General features: G+C 47.6%; 1 protein-coding gene across 1 annotated transcript in view; it reads left to right on the forward strand.

The window, feature by feature from the left end:
• nfs1 (NFS1 cysteine desulfurase) overlaps window positions 1-24,983 on the forward strand; it is a 43,750-nt gene that overhangs the window by 6,489 nt on the left and 12,278 nt on the right. The window contains exons 2-9 of the mRNA XM_038803714.1: window positions 2,559-2,632; window positions 4,531-4,647; window positions 10,192-10,275; window positions 16,339-16,491; window positions 18,430-18,523; window positions 20,651-20,785; window positions 23,508-23,665; window positions 24,476-24,581. Coding sequence (XP_038659642.1) covers window positions 2,559-2,632; window positions 4,531-4,647; window positions 10,192-10,275; window positions 16,339-16,491; window positions 18,430-18,523; window positions 20,651-20,785; window positions 23,508-23,665; window positions 24,476-24,581 — 921 coding nt within the window. The remainder of the gene's footprint in view (window positions 1-2,558; window positions 2,633-4,530; window positions 4,648-10,191; window positions 10,276-16,338; window positions 16,492-18,429; window positions 18,524-20,650; window positions 20,786-23,507; window positions 23,666-24,475; window positions 24,582-24,983) is intronic.

The raw sequence follows: 24,983 nt of genomic DNA on the forward strand, positions 1-24,983 counted from the left end.
ATGGGGGAGAGGGAGGGGGATGGGGAGAGGGAGGGGGATGGGGAGAGGGAGGGGGAGAGGGAGGGGGAGAGGGGGAATGGGGAGGGAGGGGGAGAGGGGAATGGGGAGGGAGGGAGAGGGGGAATGGGGAGGGAGGGAGAGGGGGAATGGGGAGGGAGGGAGAGGGGGAATGGGGAGGGAGGGAGAGGGGGAGAGGGAGGGGGAGAGGGGGAATGGGGAGGGAGGGGGAGAGGGGGAATGGGGAGGGAGGGAGAGGGGGAATGGGGAGGGAGGGAGAGGGCGATGGGGAGGGAGGGAGAGGGCGATGGGGAGGGAGGGAGAGGGGGAATGGGGAGGGAGAGGGGGAATGGGGAGGGAGGGAGAGGGGGAATGGGGAGGGAGGGAGAGGGGGAATGGGGAGGGAGGGAGAGGGCGATGGGGAGGGAGGGAGAGGGCGATGGGGAGGGAGAGGGCGATGGGGAGGGAGGGAGAGGGCGATGGGGAGGGAGGGAGAGGGCGATGGGGAGGGAGGGAGAGGGCGATGGGGAGGGAGGGAGAGGGCGATGGGGAGGGAGGGAGAGGGCGATGGGGAGGGAGGGAGAGGGGGAATGGGGAGGGAGGGAGAGGGGGAATGGGGAGGGAGGGAGAGGGGGAATGGGGAGGGAGGGAGAGGGGGGAATGGGGAGGGAGGGAGAGGGGGAATGGGGAGGGAGGGAGAGGGGGAATGGGGAGGGAGGGAGAGGGGGAATGGGGAGGGAGGGAGAGGGGGAATGGGAGGGAGGGAGAGGGGGAATGGGGAGGGAGGGAGAGGGGGGAATGGGGAGGGAGGGAGAGGGGGAATGGGGAGGGAGGGAGAGGGGGAATGGGGAGGGAGGGAGAGGGGGAATAGGGAGGAGGGGAGAGGGGGAATGGGGAGGGAGGGAGAGGGGGAATGGGGAGGGAGGGAGAGGCGGAGGGAGACAGGGGGGAGGGAGTGAGGAGGAATGGGGGAGGGGAGAGAGGGGGAATGGGTGCTGAGGGAGCGATGGGGGAGAGGGAGACATGGGGGGGGGATGGGGAGTGAGGAGGAATGGGGGGAGTGAGGAGGAATGGGGCGAGGGGAAAGATGGGGAGGCAGGGATAGAGAGGGGGAGGGAGGTAAAGGATGGGGATGGGAGAAGAGAGAGGGGGGGTGGGAGAGAGAGAGGGGGGATGGGGAGGGAGGGAGGGGGGGATGGGGGGAGGGGGAGAGGGAGGGAGGGGGGGATGGGGGGAGGGGGAGAGGGAGGGAGGGGGATGGGGAGAGGGAGAGGGGATGGGGAGAGAGAGGGGAGGGGGGAGAGAGAGAGGGGAGGGGGGAGAGAGAGGGGAGGGGGGGAGAGAGAGGGGAGGGGGGGGGGAGAGAGGGGAGGGGGGGGGGAGAGAGAGGGGAGGGGGGGGGGGAGAGGGAGAGGGGGGATGGGGAGGGAGGGAGAGGGGGGATGGGGGAGGGAGGGAGAGGGCGATGGGGAGGGAGGGAGAGGGCGATGGGGAGGGAGGGAGAGGGCGATGGGGAGGGAGGGAGAGGGCGATGGGGAGGGAGGGAGAGGGCGATGGGGAGGGAGGGAGAGGGGGAATGGGGGAGGGAGGGAGAGGGGGAATGGGGAGGGAGGGAGAGGGGGAATGGGGAGGGAGGGAGAGGGGGAATGGGGAGGGAGGGAGAGGGGGAATGGGGAGGGAGGGATGGGGAGGGAGACATGGGGGGAGGGAGTGAGGAGGAATGGGGGGAGGGGAGAGAGGGGGAATGGGTGCTGAGGGAGCGATGGGGGAGAGAGGGAGACATGGGGGGGAGGGATGGGGAGTGAGGAGGAATGGGGGGAGTGAGGAGGAATGGGGCGAGGGGAAAGATGGGGAGGCAGGGATAGAGAGGGGGAGGGAGGTAAAGGATGGGGATGGGAGAGAGAGAGAGGGGGGTGGGAGAGAGAGAGGGGGGATGTGTGAGGGAGGGGGGATGTGTGAGGGAGGGGGGATGTGTGAGGGAGAGAGGGGGATGAGGGAGGGAGAGAGGGGGCAGGGAGTGACGGGGAATGGGGGAGGGAGAGAGGGGGGGTGGGGGAGGGAGCGAGGGGGAATGGGGGAGGGGAGAGAGGGGGATGGGAGGGAAGGGAGAGAGGGGGGATGGGGAGGGAGAGAGGGGGCAGGGAGTGACGGGGAATGGGGGAGGGAGAGAGGGAGGATGGGGAGGGGAGAGAGGGGGGATGGGGAGGGAGAGAGGGGGAATGGGGAGGGGAGGAGGGGGATGGGGGAGGGAGAGAGGGGGATGGGGGAGGGAGAGAGGGGGATGGGGGAGGGAGAGGGGGGGATGGGGAGGGAGCGAGGGGGAATGGGGGAGGGAGAGAGGGGGAATGGGGGAGGGAGAGAGGGGGATGGGGAGGGAGAGAGGGGGATGGGGGAGGGAGAGAGGGGGCAGGGAGTGACGGGGAATGGGGGAGGGAGGGAGTGGAGATTGTATAGGTGCCTTCACTTCAGAAGAGAATGTTTTGAGTGGTACGATCTAAGCTTTGCTGTTGAGACTATTTGCTGAAGCATATGTAATTTTCATATTTGTCCTGTTTTTCCAGATACCAACTCTCTAAAAGATCTAGGAAATACATTGCGCCCTCTGTACTTGGATTTTCAGGCTACAACTCCAATGGTAGGGATGTTTGATGTCAATTGATCCATCAAGACTCATACAGAAATGTTTAAAGTAGCTTTCGTATAATGGTTTTGGTGACCATAGGGAAATTGAGATTTCACACCCCTCTTTGCTACTCGTCTATGTACACCCCCTGCAGTCTTACAATGTCAGAAGATCTCTGAGCTCCTTCAATTTTGGCCTCTTGACCATCCCCAAGTTTAATCCGTCCAGCATTGGCATACAACATAGAAAAGTACAGCACAGTACAGGCCCTTCAACCCACGATGTTGTGCCGAACATTGATCCTAATCTAAGATCAACCTAACCTACACCCTTCAATTTACTGCTGTCCATGTGCCTGTCCAAGCCCCGTGTTTGCGTGGGTTTCACCCCTGCAACCCAAAAGATGTGCAGGGTCGGTGGATTGGCCACGCTAAATTGCCCCTTAATTGAAAAAAATAAGTTGGGTACTCTAAATTTAAAACAAAAAATGTGTCTAATGACTCTGACTCCACCATCTCTGCTGGCAGTGCATTCCACGCACCCACCATTCTCTGTGTAAAGAACCTACCTCTGACATCTCCCCTCTACCTTCCTCCAATCACCTTAAAATTATGTCCCCTCGTGAGAGCCATTTCCGCCCTCGGGAAAAGTCTCTGGCTATCCATTCTACCCATGTCTCTCATCCCCTTGCACACCTCTATCAAGTCACCTCTCTTCCTCCTTTGCTCCAATGAGAAGTCCTAGCTCCCTCAACCTTTCTTCGTAAGACATGCCCTCCTGTCCAGGCAGCATCCTGATAAATCTCCTCTGCACCCTCTCCAGAGGGTGCCCAGCTGTTTGGGTCCCCCTAATTCCCTCCTATACCCTGTTTCCTCTTTATCTCTCATTTCTTTCAAGACACTCAAACCTCCCTGCTTAAGCAAGGTTTTGCTATTATATCTTCTTATGTGAGTGGATAATAGATTTTTGGTAATGCTTCTATGAAGTGCATTGGGATGTTTATTTGGCCAAGTATGCCATAATAAATGCAATTTCATATTTCAAATGGCTAGAAAAGTAAGATGCATCAACGAAAAGTACAGCACAGGAACAGGCCCTTCCTGCGACGACCGTGCCACCCGTCTAACCTAAAACCTTCTACACCTCTGGGGTCCATATCCCTCCATTCCCAACCTATTCATGTTTTTGGTGAGACGCCCCTTAAAAGTCACTCGTACCTGCTTCCACCACCACCCCCGGCAGCGAGTTCCAGGCACCCACTACCCTCTGTGTAAAAATACAAACTTCCCTTGCACATCTCTTCTAAACTTTGCCCCTCGCATTATGTCCCCTAGTAATTGACCCTTCCTCCCTGGGAAAAAGCCTCTGACTATCCACTCTGTCTAAGCCCCTCATACTTTTGTAGACCTCTATCAGGTCGTCCCTCAACCTCTGTCGTTCCAGTGAGAACAAACCAAGTTTATCCAACTTCTCATTGTAGCTATTACAGGAATCTGTCATTTTGACCTGTTCACAAATTCACCACAAATATTGTAAAGTAAACCATGCAGACAAACAATTAGACTTCCTGCACTAAATTGAAGTTCAAAAAAAGGTGTTTGTTGGATGTTTGCTTTTTAGATTTCCGGATGAAGGATGCTTGACCAGTATTATCGAAATTATAATAGATTGCAAGTGAAAGATCGATGAAATACATACGATCTTCAGTCAGAAAGAAATACTTAAGTTTGTCACATTCTTGGAACATCCCCAAATAAAGTGCTTTTTACACACAGTTACTTGTTCTGTTGGTAACGCAGCAATCGATTTGTCCATAGCAAGCTTCAGCAAATGGTGAAGCCCCCAACCAATGAAGTGCATTGTATATTGCATATTGCCACCTTGTTTAAATAGCCTGAATTAACCCCTAGGATCCGAGAGTTTTGGATGCAATGCTGCCCTACCTTGTTAACTCCTATGGCAATCCTCATTCAAGAACGCATGCTTACGGCTGGGAGAGTGAAGCAGCAGTGGAGAAAGCAAGAAAGGTAGGTTTATGTTTTCACAGCTTTAACCAACACTGTTTAAACAATTGGCTGGTCCTAACCGCTTTAGTGGTGTTGCAACCATGATAAATGTTTATCTAAAAAGTCAAAGTACGATCAGTATTCGGGTGTCATTTTTGGCAGAAGACCTTTGGGAGGATGTGCAAACTCCACACTGACAGTGGTCCAGAGCTGGGATCGAACCTGGTCCTCGGTGCTGTGAGGCAGCAGTGCTAACCACTGCACCTGCTGCACTTTTTTGTCCGAAGACTTGCAAGAATTCACAGAATCACAGAAAAATACAATTCAGAAGAGTCCCTTCGCACCGACGCATGAAAAACACCTGGCCACGGACGACATGGTGGCGCAGTGGTTGGCACTGCTGCCTCGCAGCGCTGAGGACCCGGGTTTGATCCTGGCCCTGGGTCACTGTGGAGTTTGCACATTCTCCCTGTGTTTGCATGGGTCTCCTCTCCACTACCCAAGATGTGCAGGGTAGGTGAATTGGCCACTCCAAATGGCCCTTTTAATTGGAAAAGAAATTGGGTGCACTGATCCCCTTAGGGCAAATTTCACCCTCTCCAATTTAATAAACCCCGCCATATCGTTGATCCAGGCCTCTACGCTTTGGGGTCTCGCATCCTTCCACTGAAGAAGAATCCTCCGCTGGGCTACTAGGGACACAAAGGCCAGAATGTCGGCCTCTTTCTCCTCCTGCACTCCCGGCTCCTCTGCAACCCCAAATATTGCGAGCCCCCAGCCCGGTTTGACCCTGGATCCTACCACCCTCGATACCGTCCTTGCTACGCCCTTCCAAAATTCCCCCAGCGCTGGGCATGCCCAGAACATATGGGCATGGTTTGCTGGGCTCCCTGAGCACCTAATACACCTGTCCTCGCACCCAAAGAACTGGCTCATCCTTGTCCCGGTCATGTGAGCCCTATGCAGCACTTTAAACTGTATGAGGCTAAGCCTCGCACAAGAAGAGGAGGAGTTCACCCTTCCTAGGGCGTCCGCCCACGTCCCCCCCCCCTCAATCTCCTCACCCAGCTCCTCCTCCCATTTACCCTTCAGCTCCTCCACCGAGGCCTCGTCTACCTCCTGCATCACTTGGTATGTTGCCGAGATCCTCCCCTCTCCAACCCACACCCCCGAGAGCACCCTGTCCTGGACCCCACACGGCGGCAACAGAGGGAACTCCGCGCCTGACAAATGCCCTTACCTGCATGTACCTAAAGGTGTTCCCCGGGGGGAGCTCAAACTGCCCTTCCAGCTCACCCAGGCTCGCAAACTTCCCGTCTACAAACAGGTCCCTCAACCTCTTAACACCTACCCTGTGCCAACTCAGGAACCCGCCATCAATTCGCCCTGGGACAAACCGGTGGTTCCCCCGTATCGGGGGCCCCATCGAGGCCCCCATCTCCCCCCTGTGCCGTCTCCATTGCCCCCAAATTTTGAGGGTAGCCGCCACCACCGGGCTCATGGTATACCTTGTTGGAGGGAGCGGCAGCAGCGCCGTTACCAGCCCCTCCAGGCTCGTGCCTGCACAGGACGCCATCTTCATCCTCTTCCGTGCTGCTCCTTCCCCGTCCATTACCCACTTGCGCGCCATCGCTGCGTTGGCAGCCCAATAATACCCGCAGAGGTTGGGCAGCGCCAGCCCCCCCCCATATCCCTGCCCCGCTCCAAGAACACGCTTCTCACCCCCGGGGTCCTGTGTGCCCACACAAACCCCGTAATGCTGCTGCTCCCCCCCCCCCCCCCCCCCCGGGGTGTACAACAAACTGCACGCTCTTCCCCAGGTTGAGCTTGTATCCCGAGAAATCCCCAAATTCCTGGAGAATCCTCATCACCTCCGGCATTCCCCCCACCAGGTCCGCTACATACAGCAATAGGTCATCCGCTTAGAGCGACACTCGGTTCTCCGCACCAGTTCCTCGACTCCTTCAGTGCCATGGCCAGGGTTCAATTGCCAGCGCAAAAAGCAGGGGGGACAAGGGACACCCCTGCCTCGTCCCTCGGTATAACCGAAAATACTCCGACCTCCTCCTATTCATGGCCACGCTCTCCATCGGGGCCTCATATAACAGCCTCACCCACCTGACAAACCCCTCGCCAAACCCGAACCTTTCCAGCACCTCCCGCAAGTACCCCCACTCAACCCTATCAAAGGCCTTCTCCGCGTCCAACGCCACCACTATCTCCACCTCCCCTTCTACTGCCAGCATCATTATAACATTCCAGAGCCTCCGTATGGTAGTGTTCAGCTGCCTCCCCTTCACGAACCCCGTTTGATCCTCGTGGATAAACTGCGGCACACAGTCCTCTATCCTCGTGGCTAAAATCTTCGCCAACAGCTTGGCGTCTACATTTAAGAGTGAAATCGGCCTGTATGACCCACACTGCAGGGGATCCTTGTCCCGCTTAAGGATCAAGGAAATCAGCGCCTGAGACATCGTCAGAGGCAGACCCCCCCCTTGCCTCGTTGAAGGTACTAACCAACAGGGGGCCCAACAGGTCTGCATACATCTTATAGAATTCGACCGGGAACCCATCCGGCCCCGGCGCCTTCCTTTAAATTTATTTTAAAGAAACACTATCTAATCCCACTTGCCAGCACTTGGCCCATATCCTTGAATGTTAAGATGTGCCAAGTGCCCATCCTGGTACTTTTTAAAATTTAGAGTACCCAATTATTTTTTTTCCCAATTAAGGGGCAATTTAGCGTGTCCAATCCACCTGCACACCTTTTGGGTTGGGTGAAACCCAAACAAACACAGGGAGAATGTGCAAACTCCACTTGGACAGTGATCCAGGGCCGGGATTCGAACCCGGGTCCTCAGCGCCATAGTCCCAGTGCTATCCATTGCACCACCGTGCTTCCATTCCCCGGTACGTTTTAAAGGATGTGAGGCAACCCTCCTCTACCATTCTCCCAGGCAGTACATTCCAGACCATTGCCACCAGCTGGGTAGAAAGGTTTTCCCTCGCATCGCCCCCATTAAAATTCCTGCCCCTCGCCTTGAACTTGTGTCCCCTCGTAACTGACCCTTCAACTAATGGGAACAGATGCTCCCCATCCATACCCCTCATAAGTTTGTATGATTTAACTCGATCAGTTGACCCTCAGTCTTCTCTGCTCAAACAAAACGTTCCAAGCCGAGCCAAACTCTCTTCATAACTTAAATATTCCATCCCAGGCAACATCCTGGTGAATCGCCCCTGCACCCACTCCAGTGTGATCAGATACTTCCTATAATGTGGCAACCAGAATTGCACAGTCCAGCTGGGGCCTCACCAAAGTTCTATACAACTCCAACATGACCTTCCTGCTTTTGTAATCTCCTCTACCTCTCCCTGGACAAAAAGATTTGTGTTTTTATTTCTTTACACAGTTGTTGCAAGATACTTGAGTGCTGCCAACCGCAGTTGCCTCTGATCTATTCATGACCTTTATCTTAGAATGTGGTTTCCCAAATTCCCCAGTGACCTCCCAAGAGTGTCGGAAAACCCGAAACAATTGCAGAATTTCAACACCCCTTTTCCTGTAAAATAGGTGAGAACGTAGAAATTATAGAATTTACAGTGTAGAAGGAGGCCATTTGGCCCATTGAGTCTGCACCTGCTCTTTGAAAGAGCACCCTACCTAAGCCCACACCCCCACCCTATCCTTGTAACCCCACCCAACCCAACGTTTTTGGACACTAAGGGCAATTTAGCATGGCCAATCCACCTAGCCTGCACACCTTTGGACTGTGGGAGAAAACCGGAGCACCCGGAGGAAACCCACGCAGACATGGGGAGAAAGTGCAAACTGCACAGACAGTGACCCAAGCCAGGAATCGAACCTGGGACCCTGGAGCCGTGAAGCAACTGTGCTAATCACTGCTGACGTGCTGCCCCAAATCAAATGCAAAGAAGTATTTTCTGGCTACATCTGTCTTTGGCGATCACTTGCTAACAAATATGATTGTTCACATAAGACCGTGTAACTGGTCATGGGTTCTTGCATGGCCGATGAGTTGCATGTTCGACTGCACACTTGGCAGGTGTTTCTGGGAAGTGGGATTGGTCTTTGGACTCTAGATCGCTGGTGTTCCTTTCTCGGGCTCCTTCTCCTAGTCTCCTCTTGCCAGTGTGTGTGCTCGAAAAATTGTGTCCCTTCAGTCAGGAGGATCCTCCAAGTAGGCCTCTTCTGAGCAACCGGTCTCCCAGACATTTATATGTAATATATATATTGTCAAAGAACTGGTGACCTTCCTATCATCTTTGTGAGGAATGCTGCCAACTCCTTTGTGCATCACCTACCCCTCATGTGGCTGAGTCTGCAGATTGTTCATTAGATTCATCAGCATTCACTGATTCTTGGAATGACTGCCTAAAATACATTAGATTGAGATTGCACTAAAGGAATTAGCGATATGGAGACAGGGTAGGGAAGTGGAGTTGAGATAGAAGATCAGCCATGATCTTTAATGGTGGCATGGGCGCAAAGGGCAGCGCTGCTTACTCGTCCTGTTCTAATTAATAGATCTTTGAGGGTGCCTGTCAGGTTGCAGGCAGGAAAAGCTAGTTCTCCAGCCAGTTCTAGATGTTTCAAGCTACGAAGTTCACTGCCTCCGACTCATGGATTAACTGTGGTCAGGTGACTTCTTTCCTGGTCCTTTCAATTGTCGGTTAGGTCGTGCGAAAGTTGCAACAATTGGGTCACTTACTGTCTCTGACTTTTTAAACCCCTCAACACAAACTTTTTTAATATTTAGAGTATCCAATTCTTTTCCAATTAAGGGGCAATTTAGCGTGGCCAATCCCCCTACCCTGGACATCTTTGGGTTGTGGGGGCGAAACCCACGCAAACACTGGGAGAATGTGCAAACTCCACACGGATAGTGACACAGAGCCGGGATCGAACTGGGACTTGACGCCATGAGGCAGCAGGCCTAACCACTGCGCCACCATGCTGCCCAACATTTTTTTAACCAATGGTTAATACTGCCTTAATCTAGATGGAGAATAGATTGCCTCAAGTGAATGAGTCAATAACCAGAGACCATAGATTTAAAATAATTTGCAAACGTTCTAGAGTGGAGAGGAGAATTGCAAATGTTCTCGAGGAGAGCTGAGAATTTTTTTTCTCCAGAGTTGTCAAAAAATGGAACAGTCTACCTGAAAAGCTGGTAGAACCGGATTCCGTCTATAATTTTAAAGGGATTTGGACAGGTACTTGAGGATCAACACCATAATGGGGGTTATGGACAAATAGGTGGGACTGAGTAGAACCAGCATAGGCTTGATGGGTAAGACAGCATTTTGTGCTGCAAGGTTTTGATTTGTTTGCTGTTCGCTCTCCTGTCAAATGATCCTGAAATTTGCCCAGTGAAATAATTTGAGATTAAACGTATGCCTTTCAGACTAAGTTGCCTAAAATGTACATTTTAAGGCTCCTCCAGTTTTTGAGCTAATTGGATATGAAATAACTTGTTTGATACTGTGTGCTTTAGTTTGTGTTCGTAGTTATATTTTTGATCAAATCAATTGTTGCTGCAGCAAACAGCTGACCTGATAGGTGCAGACCACAGAGAAATCATCTTCACCAGTGGTGCTACAGAGTCAAACAACATCGCCATCAAGGTACGCTTTCTGTCTGGTGTTTATGTTAAATTGTCCATTCTTGCATTGATTTTTAAAAAAAAATTCAGAGTACCCAATTCTCTTTTTCCAATGAAGGGTCAATCTAGCATGGCCAATCCATCTACCCTGGACATCTTTTGGATTGTGGGAGTGAGACCCATGCTGACAGGGAGAATGTGCAAACTCCACATAGACAGTGTCCCGGGGCCGGGGTTGAACCTGGGCCCTAGGCGCAGTGAGGCAGCAGTGCTAACCACTGTGCAGCCTCCATTCTTGGATTGATGCACCATCTCTGACCTGTGATGGTTAATCAACCTATTGTCGCTGGGTAAGCTTCCCTGAAGCACGATCGCTAATGTATTCATCTGAGTTCGTAGTTTTAAAGCCACTGGGATTTCTGCCCTATCCTTTGGCTAATAGAAATATTTGATTCTTATCACTCGGGCCTCAATAGAGGCTATCTTATGCCAGTGAGGTCAGATATGCAGTATTAGATTGTGTAATTTACCTATGTTCCTTCACATTTGACGACAAGGTTCTGAGACAGTAAATCACTACTGTTTTAGTTTAAACATTAGCACTATTTTAGTTAAAATGTTGAACTTTGTATGGAATAGTTGAGACTCCTGCCTCTCCAATACGTTATGAAGATCTCTTGTAGGCAATGGAAAGTGCAACAATATTTGTAGTATGTTTGTGCAATTCTGATATATTTTTTAAAACTCCCAAGTTATTTTTATTAATTTGTATAGCATCCTGGGTTTGGAACAAAATATAACTGGTGCTGGTTATTCATAATTCAGTAAAGACTGGCCTGAATTTTTAGATTTATGAGTGAGAGAAAGGGAGAACTTGCATTTTATATAATGCCATTCACAACCTCGGGATGACTCATTGGATGACAAATGGGCCTGTGTTCACCAAATATTTTGTCAAAGGGCTTCTGTTACTGGTGAACTTTGGCCATTAGACCTGCTTATTCTTTCCACAGATCACAGGATAAGACTGGGTAAAGAAGATCTTTCAACCCAAATGCTTTCATCCTTGAAGATTATTAATCCCGCTGTTATCTGGTTACATGTTTGACGTCATTTAAACTCTGGGTTTATAGGAATTTTGATGGTGCAATACCTCCTCTGTACTGCTCTGTGATGTCGGACTAAAAATTGCAGGAAGTGCTGCCGCGTTGTGTTGCACGTTTTACTTGAGTGTAATTCGCGTTTATTGGAGTGTATTAACACGCCTCCGTTTAAAGGCCGTGTGCTTAACACTGCTAGGCTCTATATGTGTATTTTCAGCTCGGGAGTCGCCAGGTGTCGTATAAACACCTCACAAATATTCCAAGGTCAGGTTCAAAGTAATAAAACGATACACCGATTAGTAAGTTCCAAACGATTAGTATTTATTATTACAAATATAATAAATACGCATGCACACGCTAAGGGACTAAGCTACAACTAAACTAAGCGATCAGAATACTTAACTAAACAGGAACAGGCAAGGTCAGGGAGCGAGGCCTTCGTTTCGATCTTGGTCTGTAACCTTCAGAGAGTGTGCTGGTCGCTGGGGGTCTAGTGGGGCTGGTTCGCGTAGCGAGCGTCGTATTGTCACTTGCGGTTCGGCGGCTGGTGCTCAACGGCTGGAGTCAGGATACAAGTCGAAGTTCTGGGTCGAAGTCAAAGCCGGAGCACGAAAACAGACAGGACCATGTGTGGGGGTCTATCTTTATAGTGGGCCCCAATGTCCGTGCCTTTTTGGGGCGGGCTTTTACCTTCAGGTATCGATTGGATCAGCTCCCAATCGATATCTTTCGAATCCCCCAATGTGAGGGTCTCTCCTCGATGGAGGGGGCGGTCTCTTGTGGTGGATACCTTTGGTGCCGCTCTGTCTGGACATCCACTTAAAGTATCTATTCAAACCCAAATGTTGCCATTGTGTGTGCCCAGATCTGGATTGCCTCATTAATATGCAAAGCGTTTTGCTATTAACACCTTTGGTTGAGATCTTCCACCTGGCCAGAAACTAGTTTTGCTGCGTGCAAAATGCTAATCAGTCTTTGCAGACTGCTTGTCTTGGCTAAACTGCTTTTTCCCTGCAGTCTTAGCAGTTCTCCATCTTGTTAGCCCAGTGTCCATCTTAGGTGGCTACATTTGACATTTAGGAGAAGGCCATTCAGCCGCTCGAGCCTGTTGTAGCATTCCATTAGATTAAAGCTGATTTGTATCTGAAGTCATCTATCTGCATTGGTTCCATAATCCTTTTTAAATTTTGCATTCCATTAGATTAAAGCTGATTTGTATCTGAAGTCATCTATCTGCATTGGTTCCATAATCCTTTAAAATTTTTTTTTAGAGTATCCAATTCCTCCCCCCCCCCCCCCCCCCCCCCCCCAAATCCCCTCCAAAATAATGGACAATTAAGCGTGGCCAGTTCACCTACCCTGCACATCATTTGTGTTATGGGGGTGTGATGCACACAGACATGCGGAGAATGTGCGAACTCCACATGGACAGTGACCCGGGGCCGGGATCTGGGTCCTCAGCGCCATGGGGCAGCAGTGCTAACCACTGTGCTACCGTGCTGCCCTCTTGGTTCCATTATCCGTGATACTAGTGCCAAACAATCGATCAGTCTCAATTTTGAGATTTGAAATTGACCCCCAGCCTCTAAAGCTTGTTGGTGAAATTCCGCTACCATTTTTTGTGTTTCCTGACATCACTCATGACCAGCCTAGCTTTAACTTTTTAAATATAAATTTAGAGTACCCAATTATTATTTTTTTATTTTCCAATTAAGGGGCAATTTAGCATGGCCAATCCTAATCTGTACATCTTTGGGTTGTGGGGGTGAAACCCACGCAGACATGTGGAGAATGTGCAAACTCCACACAGACAGTGACCCAGGGCCGGGGTTCGAACCTGGGTCCTCAGCGCCGCAGTCCCTGTGAGCCTAGACTTAATTTTAAGGTTGTGCCCCCATGAATCTGGACTCTTCCCTCTAGTCAAGTAGGCCCTCTAGTCAAGTAGGATATATAAAAATCATTTTAAATATCTCCATTCGATCAAATGTAACCTATACTCCAGGAAATGAAAGCTACCGTTGTAATTTAGCCCAGATATTTGCTGTAAATTAAAATGAGCAAAGTGCTATTTATAAGTCTATGGCACAGAAAAGGCCTTTCGACCCATTGCATATGCACTGGTCAAAAACAAGCGCCCCAGTATTCCAATCCCCTTTTCCAGCACTTGAGCCATAGCCTTGTCTGCCATGGCAACTCAAGTGCACATCTAAATACTCTGTGCCACAACCCTTTCAGGCAGCAAGTTCAAAACTCCCACCACCCTCTGGGTGAAAAAGATTTTCTCTCATCCCCTCTAAATCTCACACTCCTTACCTTTAAATCTGTGCCCCTGGTCATTGATCCCTCCATCAAGTGGAAAAGTTGTTTCTTGTCTACTCTATGTCCCTTATAATTTTATACATCTCAAGCATGTCCTGTCCCCCCCTTCCATCTCTCTGCTCGAAGGAAAACAACCCCAGTCTATCAATTCCAGTTGTGATATACTGAATAGGTTGACAAACAAAGCTTTATGGGTTGAGCTTGGAAATAAAAATGGGGCAGTTACACTACTGGGAGTATACTACAGCCCCCAAATAGTGAAAGGGAGATATAAGAACAAATATGTAGGCAAATTTCTGCCTGTAAGAACAAGAGGACAATAATAGTCGCAGACTTTTAACTATCCCAATATAAACTGGGTTCAAGCAGTACAAGGGAAGCTGAGGGAGAAACATTTGTGCAGTGTGTCCAGGAAAGTATTTTTAAACCAATTAGTGATGGACCCAACAAGAGGAGCTGCAATTCTAGACCTAGCCTTGGGGAACGAAGAAGGGCAAGTGGGTGAAGTGATAGTTGGAGACCATATCGGGGATAGTGATCACAATTCAGTTAGATTACCAAGGAAAAGGACAGGGATAAAGCAGAAGTAAAATTTTGAACTGGAGGAAGGTGGCGGGGGGGGGGGGGGGGGGGGGGGGGCAGATTTTGTAGAAATTACAAGAAACTTGGCTGAGGTGGACTGGCCAGTGCAGTTAGAAGATAAATCAGTGGAAAACCAGTGGGAAGTACTGAACAGCAAGATCCTAAATGTACAAAGTTGACATGTGCACTCCAAAAAATAAGAGTGGTACTGCCAAATCTAGACCCCCAGGGGGAGATCAAACTGAAAAACAAACCATGCAATAGGCATAAAGCACTACAGATAGCCTCAACGAGTATAGGAAGTGCAGGGACAAAGTCAAAAAGGAAACAAAGAAATCAAATAGAGGGCATGAAAAAAAATTAGCGAATAAAGTTAAAGAAAACCCAAAGATGTTTTACCAATATATTAATGGTAAAAGGTTGTTGTAGGATCTTATTTTCTAATAAGAGTCGAAGTCTGGTGGTAGGATGAGATTAAGTTTATTTAATTTTTTTTTATTTTCTAAATTTTGAGTACCCAATTCATTTTTTCTCCAATTAAGGGGCAATTTAGCGTCGCCAATCCACCTAACCTGCACATCTTTGGATTGTGGGCGTGAAACCCACGCAGACATAGGGAGAATGTGGAAACTCCACACGGACAGTGACCCAGAGCCGGAACCGAGCCTGGGACCTTGGTGCCGTGAGGCAACAGTGCTAGCCACTGTGCTGCTCGAGATTATTGCAAAACATAGTACAAATTCCGATATTAAAAAAAGAGAAACGAAAATTCCAGAGGGGCAGAAGAAAGGGAACAATGAAGAGAACAAAGAAAAGAACCACGTGCACAAGGGTCAAGCTTTCTTATACATGCACGTCTTTGTCCCCCATTGGTTTCCTAAATTGTGACTCCTGATTGGCTCTCCTTCTTGCCATTTTATTCCAGCATTTATACTTGTATCTACATTGTCACATTTGTAGTTTGGATTCTGAAAAGCTGATATGTTCCCACAATATATTTCCCCACAGCTGTTAAGGAAAAAGTGGGACCTATCAGAGAAGAAGGGAACTTGTGTGTATTTGCAGACGCTGTGGGAATCCTCACTGGATACAGGGGAGGAACGGGAGGGCTAGAGAAATGCAAATCTAGTTCCATTGTTTAAAAAGGGATCAAAGGATATGCCAAACAATTATAGACCAGTTAGTCTAACTTCAGTACTGGGAAAATTAGTAGAATCAATACTGAGAGATGGGATTAACTGTCATATAGAAAAGCATGGACTAGTCGGGGATAGTCAGCATGGATTTGTTAATGGAAGGTCTTGCCTCACAAATTTGAATTAAATTCTTTGAGGAAGTGACAAGGGTTGATGAAGGTAGTGGAGTGGATGTTGTCTACGTGAACTTTAGCAAGGTGTTTGACAAAGTACCACATGGCAGATTGATCAAGAAAGTTGAAAGCTCATGGGATGCAGGGCAAAATGGCAAACTGGATAATGAAAAAATTTTTTTTTCCCAATTGCAGGGCAATTTAGCATTGCCAGTCCACCTATCCTGCACATCTTTGGGTTGTGGAGGTGAGACCCACGCAGTCACTGGGAATAAACTGGATGAAAAGTTGGCTTAGTAACAGGAAACGGTAATAGTCGTTGGCTGCCCTTGCAGTTGGAAAGACCTCCTACACTCAAGTCTAAATCATTTTTATAAACCACAAACATCAAGGGCCCCAACACTGATCCCTGCAGGACCTCACTGGACACGCTTCCAGTCTCTGCTCCCTACCACTCAGCCAATTTTGAATCAAATTTGCTACCCGTCACTATCGTCTCCCATGTGGAACCTTATCAATAGCCTTGCTGAAGTCCAAGTCGACTATGCCAAATGCATTTCTTCAGCTGCACACCCGGTCACCTCTTCGGAAAACTCAAATCAAGTTTGTCAGACAGACAAAACCGTGTTGACTGTTCTTGATTAATGCCTGCCTATCCAAATGCAGATTAATTCTGTCTCTCAGTGAAGAGCAATGACACTATATTTTGTGTCTCACATATTGTGCTTTCAGAAGTTAAGATTAATTTTGATCACCCTTTTGTTGTTTCCAGGGTGTTGCAAGATTTTACAAAGCCAAGAAGAATCATGTCATCACTAGCCAGACAGAACATAAGTGTGTACTGGATTCATGCCGCATGCTTGAGACTGAAGGTTTTGAAGTGACCTATTTGCCAGTGAAGACCAATGGACTTGTAGATTTAAAGGCAAGTTTTAATTTTGCTAATTTTCCCCACAGATTTTTCTGTAAGTGTTGACTTGTATAGGCATATATGTCTGTCAACAACTTTTGTCGTGGATTTGGGCTTTTTGGGAAAGGTCCACCAGGTGGTGTTAGTAAGTATCTCAACCAACTAGTGAAGAATGAGGAATTCTATTCTGTCCTTAGCAATTGGAAGAATGTGTTTATTCTGCTCCTGAATCCAAGAGTTGAGGTCCGTTCACAGCATCATTGAATTTACAATGCAGCAGGAGGCCATTAGGCCCATCGAGTCTACACCGGCCCCTGAAAGCGCATCCTACCTAAGCCCATACCTCCACCCTATCCCTGTAACCCAGCAACCCCACCCAATATTTGAACACTGCAGGGCAATTTGACATCACCAATCCACCTAACCCGCACAGCTTTGGACTGAGGGGGGAAACTGGAGCACACGGAGGAAACCCACGCAGACACTGGGAGAATGGACAGACTCCGCACAGACAGTGACCCAAGTCGGGAATCGAATCCGGGTCCCTGGTGCTGTGAAGCAACTGCTGACCACTGTGCTACCTTGCTGTTGTAGACTTATTACAGCTATCTGGTGAACAATATGGGATTGCTCCATACTGAGCAAAGTCTTCAGCAATTAAGACAAGTTTCCATCCTTGGCTGAATCTAGAGGTGAAGCCAAAGGATTAAGGTGAACTTGTACTTGGGTTTCAGTCTCTAAAACCTTCAAAACTGCAAAACAACCAATTGGGTCACTGTCTGTGTGGAGTCTGCACGCTCTCCCCGTGTCTGCGTGGGTTTCCTCCGGGTGCTCCGGTTTCCTCCAACAAATCCAGAAAGATGTGCTGTTGATGAATTGGACATTCTGAATTCTCCTTCTGTGAACCCGAACAGGCGCTGGAATGTGGTGACTAGGGGCTTTTCACAGTAACTTCATCGCAGTGTTGATGTAAGCCTATTTATGACAAAGATTATTATTATTATTATAAGTACTTCTGACGTCTATTCACTGTTCTAACATGGGATTAACCAACAATCAGTTAACTCTCGAGGCTCCACAAACATAATTGAGATAAATGGATAGATAATCTGTTTTTGGCGTTAGTTGACGGTTAAATATTGGCCACAATGTCAGAGTACTCCCCTACAGCTCTTCATAATGGCGCTTTTATATTTTTTTCCTGCACCTAAGAGGGCAGATGGAATGTTCGGAATCTCAGTTTAATGTTTCACCCTTACAGGTGGCGCTTCTGACAGTGCAGTGCTCACTCAGTATTGCGCTCTTGAGTGTTATCCTCTTTTAATATGTCAATTATGCTATGCCATTGGAGGACATTCATTGAGGTTTCATTTGAACCAATATGGAGAGATACTGAAACTCGGTAGTTGAGTAAGGAGGTGCAGTGGAAGCTTGTAATGTTTCATAAGACTGAGTAAACTGTCCTTCATTTGAGTGGATTCTGGAATATTATAGGCTGGGATACATGCTCAAGTCTCTGGAGCGGGATTTGAACCCATAACCTTATCGGGGGCTGGTTTAGCACACTGGGCTAAATCGCTGGCTTTTAAAGCTGACGAAGGCAGGCCAGCAGCAGGGTTCAATTCCCTTCCCAGCCTCCCCAAACATGCACCGGAGTGTGGCGCCTAGGGGAAGCCTACTCGTGACAATAAGCGATTTTCATTTCATTTCTGATTTAGTGGCAAGCATTCTAGCTACTGAGCCATAGGCCATGTTTAAATGTTTTAAATGAAAGATGACTTCTTGATGTGAGTCCTTAAGGGACTTTTTTTTACATTATGCTGCATCTTCATAGACCAAGCAGTCGACCTTAATTATAACACTGCCACGGTTTGTAAGAAGGTGGGATTGGGAAAATAATAGATTTCTTTTTGGTGTTGCTAACTGCGATTTCTTGTTTTCTTTTGTAACTAGGAACTGGAGGAGACCATTCGACCAGATACTGGTTTGGTGTCAATAATGACCGTGAACAATGAAATTGGTGTAAAGCAACCTGTTGATGAGATAGGTGCGTAAGCATGGGTGATTTGTACCATATACATGCTAATTGCAAATTATTATTATTATTTTTTTTTGTTCGCAAATTATTATATTAAGCAGGGAGGATTAAATAGTGATCAGGAACACGCACCTGGCTGCTCTGCTCTCCATAACGTGGGTTATAGAGAAATTGTAGCAGCACGATAGCATGGTGGTTAGCATAAATGCTTCACAGCTCCAGGGTCCCAGGTTCGATTCTGGGTCACTGTCTGTGCGGAGTCTGCACGTCCTCCCCGTGTGTGCATGGGTTTCCTCCGGGTGCTCCGGTTTCCTCCCACAGTCCAAAGATTTTTTTTAGAAGAATTAGAACAGTACAGCACAGAACAGGCCCTTCGGCCCTCGATGTTGTGCCGAGCAATGATCACCCTACTCAAGCCCACGTATCCACCCTATACCAGTAACCCAACAACCCCCATTAACCTTATTTTTTAGGACACTAAGGGCAATTTAGCCTGGCCAATCCACCTAACCCGCACATCTTTGGACTGTGGGAGGAAACCGGAGCACCCGGAGGAAACCCACGCACACACGGGGAGGACGTGCAGACTCAGCACAGACAGTGACCCAGCCGGGAATCGAACCTGGGACCCTGGAGCTGTGAAGCATTGATGCTAACCACCATGCTACCGTGCTGCCCACGGATGTGCGGGTTAGGTGGATTGGCCATGCTAAATTGCCCGTAGTGTTCTAAAAAAGTAAGGTTAATGGGGGGGGGGGTTGTTGGGTTACGGGTATAGGGTGGATACGTGGGTTTGAGTAGTGTGATCATGGTTCGGCACAACATCGAGGGCCGAAGGGCCTGTTCTGTGCTGTACTGTTCTATGTTCTATTGCAGCTCACTCTGAATGAGCCAAGTCTTGGACCTCGTATGCCTGTGCATCTCAGGTGTTCACTGGATGAGCTCAGTTTTAATTTGCCTACAGTCTTGAGTGTGTATGACAGAAAGAACTTCCATTTAGATGGTTACTCCTTTCATCATGGCAATGATTAGACATCCAGCACGCTATCCGTTGGGCAACAGAGCCACGCGTTACTCTCTTTCATGACCTCTGAGCATCCCAAAGCACTGTCTTTTTGAAGTGCAGCCATAGTTGTAATATGGGAAGTACGGCAGCTGATTTGCAAGCTCCCATAAACAGCTATGTGAAAATGACCAGATAATCTGCGTTTGTGGAGTTAAATGAGGAGGAATATTGGCCAAGATACCTGGATGAACTCCCCTGCTCTTCAGAGTATGCCCATGTGAGAACAGGCAGGACCTTCCTTTTAATATCTCATCAGAAAGACCACCTCTGAGAATGCAGCCCTCCCTCTATTGCATTGGTGTTAACCTTGATTGTCTCTTTATCTCTTTGGAATGGACTTGAACCCAACACCTTTTGACTCAGAGGCTAGAGAGCTGACCACTGAGCCAAGGCTGAACCTTCGGTTCGAGGTGATCTGACCATCTCTCCCAACTTTGTATCTAATTCCAGATATTTTCTTTCACAGGTTACTTATAAACTGCTGCAAGATAATGGCGTAGTAATTAGATGGTAGGATATTATCAAAGGGTTTGCATTGCGGATTAACCCTTTAAAAGGCTCTTGACCCTTTCACTTACAGAGCCACTCTGGAACTCCCTTTGAAGTAGCTCAGGAACAGGAAGACCTAACCTGTGATGAACAATTTGGCACAATGCCATTTTTGATAAACACAATATGCTGTTCTTCAAACTATTCCCTGAGTATTTCCTTGATTTTGACAATAAAAGATGTGAGTTAGAGAACAGAAAATCAAGCAGGACTCTTGCTACTAATCGCAACCTAGTAACTTGTCCTGTAGAATGCATATTTGTGCTCCTTGGACAAGATGAGAATCTAACGGCTGTGATGACTCACTGTGCAGACTCGCACGTGAGGAATGGTCACTGAAGAACTTTGCCCTAACAATGACTCAATGCCTTCAGCAAAGGAAGAGAGGTAATTGCCAAGAAGAAGTACAGTTTCTTTGAGATCTGTCAACTAAATTGAACATAATCTCCCAAGTTTAGCTATTGGTGTTCTTTCACCTCTTGTATCTGCTGTTGGGCCGTCACTTTTTCAGTCTGTTGTAGGTCGCATCTGCCATGCGAAGAAGGTGTTTTTCCATACGGATGCTGCACAGGCTGTTGGAAAAATTCCTCTCGACGTGAACAAAATGAAGATTGATCTGATGTCAATCAGTGGGCACAAAATCTATGGACCTAAAGGTATGAACTTAACCCTATCCACTTTAATTCAGTTGAACTTCATCCTTAGTAAATTCTGTCACAACTTACAGCCATGTGTTACTTTTATGGAACATTTTGTCTCAACTGATAAATTATGCATTCACAACTTGTCCCATGGACTCCAAAAGTTGCATCCTTCTGAAGATTGACCCATAACCATACTGCACACCCTTCGGCAAATCATCTTCCAGTTGTCTCTCCTGACTAAGGAGCCAGAGAAATAAAAGTCTGAATAGTTGTTGTATTTTCTGACACTCTTTAATTCTATCACATTTCAATATCTTGGCATATTTGCTTTCTCAGCAAGAATGCCCCTCTTTTAATGACGTGTTTGAGAATGGTAGGGAGGAAGTTTTAATTTCTCTCCGTTATGTGGCCTGATTCACTTTTGCACCTGTTATTTTGAATCTTGTGCATCCATTTCAATCTTCTATCCTTTTGCTCATACTAAATCAGAAAATAAACCTTTAATGACAGTACCACTAACTATTTTAATGCACAATAAAACCTGCAATATAACTTTTTCCAAGGCCTGATTGCTTAAAGTAAAGACGCTGAGGTTACACTGAGTTTGGTTGCTAGATTAGGGAACTTTGCCGTCAGATATTCTGATGTGCCAGGTGTTTAATCACATTATTTCTCTTAATGCTTGGCATCGGGGTGTACGGTGTGTCCATTTTGGTAAAACTAAAGTCGCCATAGTCCCAGGTAACCATAGGCTGCTTTGAGGAGGTGTGGGAGCTGACTGGTGGTGATTTAACCTGAGGATCACCACACCTCTGGTGAGGGGCAAGGTTGAGAAGGTGGCACCTTCATGGGAATTGAACCCACGCTGTTGGCCTCGCTTGGCATCACAAACCAACCATCCAGCCAACTGAGCTAAACTGGCCCGTACTAATTTTAGTATGCTACTTTGGGTTGTCCATGGATGTTGCACAAAATAAAGTGCAAGTTATTCTTTTTGCTCTGAAACACTTCGAAAGAGCAGTAGGTCATGTAATGGATGCACAGATGTTAGGGTGAAGTTGTCACTTCTGAGGCCAGAAATTCCAACTGCCATTAAGTAAACACTAAGTAAATTGGTTCAGAATTATGTAACATTACATGAAAGTGACAGCTCAGACCATTCAATGCAAACCATGTGAATAGTCTTCCTAGGTGCCTGCTTTGCTCCCACATCCCTCTATTTTCATTTTCCTACCATTGACATTCAGGCTGCACCCAAGAATTTTTTTGGAAGTGTGATTGTTCAAGTCAATTAAGAGACGGCAGGTATGGCTCCTGTTACTGAACGGTTCCTATGTTACTTGTAACCTTTTTTTAAAAATGGGTACACAGGAGCTGGTTTAGCACACTGGGCTAAATAGCTGGCTTCTAAAGCAGACCAAGGCCAGCAGCGCGGGTTCAATTTCCCCTATTAGCCTCCCCGAACTGGTGCCAGAATGTGGTGACTAGGGGCTTATCACAGTAACTTCATTTGAAATCTACTTGTGACGATAAGCAATTTTCATTTCATTGAATCTCATGTGATATCAATTTGACACGTGATGAACAGGAAATGTGTACTGAGCTATGCTATTAGAATGGTGTGTGGTGGTTGGTGTTAACTACATTCTGAATTTTAAATTGGTTTTGAAGTCTGTAACAAACCAAGATATGTGGAATGGTGGCACAATGCTTAGCGCTGCTGCCTTACAGTGCCAGGGACCTGGATTTGATTCCGACCTTTGGTGACTGTGGAGTTTGTATTTTCTCCCCGTGTGTGCGTGGGTTTCCTCCAGGTGCTCCGGTTTCTTTCCACAGTCCAAAGGTTAGGTGGATTGGCCATGCTAAATTGCTCCTTGGTGTCCAAAAGGTTAGGTGGGGTTGCGGGCATGTGGGCCTAGGTGTGGTGCTCTTTCAGAGGATTGGTGCAGACTTGATGGGCCGAATGGCCTCCTGCACGAGGGATTTTGAGTTCACACATATGACGCAGCAGTGACGGTTTGATAAATGGCACTTTTTATGATGCAGGAAAACAACAATCATTGCTGATCTACTGCAGATCAGCATTTTATTTGCTTAAATTTCATAAATTGTTAAATAATGGTGAAGACAGCATAACATCTTAAAAATAAACAATGTATGTTGTGCAGAACTTGGGCATCTACAAAAGCTCAATGGAAAAAGGTCACAGTCTAAGGGTTGGCCTACCACAGTGCACCATGGGGTCAGAGGTTGTCAAACGTCTTAGGTGGTACACACTTGAGAATGTTTGACATAGAATGTAATTGTATATTGTAAATATAATCTGTAGTTGTACAGGTAGGGAGACATGTTGGTGCAATGCTCTATGGAATGAAATTAAACCATATTGCTCTGTGCAATGCCAAATTTGAATGGCAATGTAATGTACTTTTTAATGAGGTAGGTATGTTTTTGAAAACAAACAGATGGAGCATGAAATGAATAGGCAGCCAGTCTTGGGAAAAGTGTGTGTACAGCTGGAGATTGTTACACTCGAGATGGAGTGAGACTGGGAGGTTTGATAAGAGAATGTTTTGAGTCAATTCATGGGGGCGCAGGTATCCAAAAGTGTTGGTCAAAAATGGGGTAATAATGGATACACATGAGCACTTTGCGCAAGACGCGTTGTTATATCTGTAAACATGATACCTTGACGTGTGATCAGGAAGTTGTGCTCTTTTGTGTCCTCTATTAGGTGTGGGTGCGTTTTACATCCGGCGGCGGCCCCGAGTACGAGTGGAGGCAATCCAGAGTGGCGGAGGGCAGGAGAGAGGCTTGCGCTCAGGCACGGTTCCAACTCCATTGGTAGTCGGACTTGGGGCAGCATGTGAAATAGCACAGCAGGAGATGGAAGTAAGTGAACTGTTGATGAGCTTTCTGCTTCACTAAAGGGAAGCCAATGTTTTCCCACTCCCTGTTTTCACCCAGTATGGTAGATGCTGTGTACTGTATTGTGTCTTGGTTTGTTGCACAAAATCTGGTCATGTATTGTGTGCCACCATTACATACCACCATTTCTCAACACCGTTCTACTTCAAATGATTTGAAGGGTTATTTTACAAAATTTGAGACCAAGTTTGGAGTCATCACACTTGTGCACATCCATTAAATGCTGTTCAATCCTTTCCTCCTCTCTCACCCCACACCCCAAACCAACCCATTTTCCCCTTTCTTCAAACATCTTTGGCCCTTGCTCTGTACAGTTTGTCTGATAGACGCCTTTCGGTCGTCATAACCATTGTGTAAGAACCTAGATGGTATCAACATGCCTAAACGTTCAGAGGGGAGGGTAGTAAATGGGAAGACCTCCAAAGATTGTTCGCTACTGCTGCCAGCAAGACTGAGCTTGATGGGTACTATTGACTCTACAATGACCATATTTGAACATTGGTAGTCAATGGCACTGGAATAATGCACACCATTGAGCTTCTAAAAGGCATTCATTTCTTGCCAGTGATGCACACTCCACTTGGAGCTTTTAATTGTAGTGTCTGTACTCTGTGTCCTTGACTACAGCGCACCATCAGAAAATGCAGAAGAACTGTTCTGCCCATTCTTGTATCTGTTGACTTGTTTAAAAGTGCATCAATGTACACAATAAAAGTGATTTGGCTTGGCCTTCTGCAGATGTGATTTGTAACACAGTTGTGCTTATTCCTGCAGCTTGACCACAAGCACGTGTCCAAACTGGCCAGACGTTTGGTGACTACGATAATGGATGCGATCCCTAATGTGGTTATGAATGGGGATGCAGAGCAGAGATATCCAGGTATAGTAACTGTCTCTGAGCTTAAAGAAGGACTGGATTGTAGGATTTACAGAAGGTGATGTGTCTGAGCTCTTCCAGCTCTTCAATCTGACAGTCTAATGTCATTTCCTGTCATGATTGGATACATGTACCTGAAAAGAAAAAAATGCATTCGCGATGGGGAAAGACCTAGCACAAGTACAATGGGCCGAATGGCCCTTTTTTGTGCTGTATAATTCTTTTTTTTAATTTTCGAGTAGCCAATTATTTTTTTTCCAATTAAGAGGAAATTTAGCTTGGCCAAATTTTAGCCTGACCTTTATCCCCACCTGGTCCGTGCCAGTGTTTATGCTGCAAATGAGCTTACTCCCAGCTCTCATTAAACCTGCACATCTTTAGGTTGTGGGGGTGAAACCTACGCGG

The sequence above is a fragment of the Scyliorhinus canicula genome, chromosome 7, assembly GCF_902713615.1.
Source record: "Scyliorhinus canicula chromosome 7, sScyCan1.1, whole genome shotgun sequence".
Lineage (NCBI taxonomy): Eukaryota > Metazoa > Chordata > Chondrichthyes > Carcharhiniformes > Scyliorhinidae > Scyliorhinus > Scyliorhinus canicula.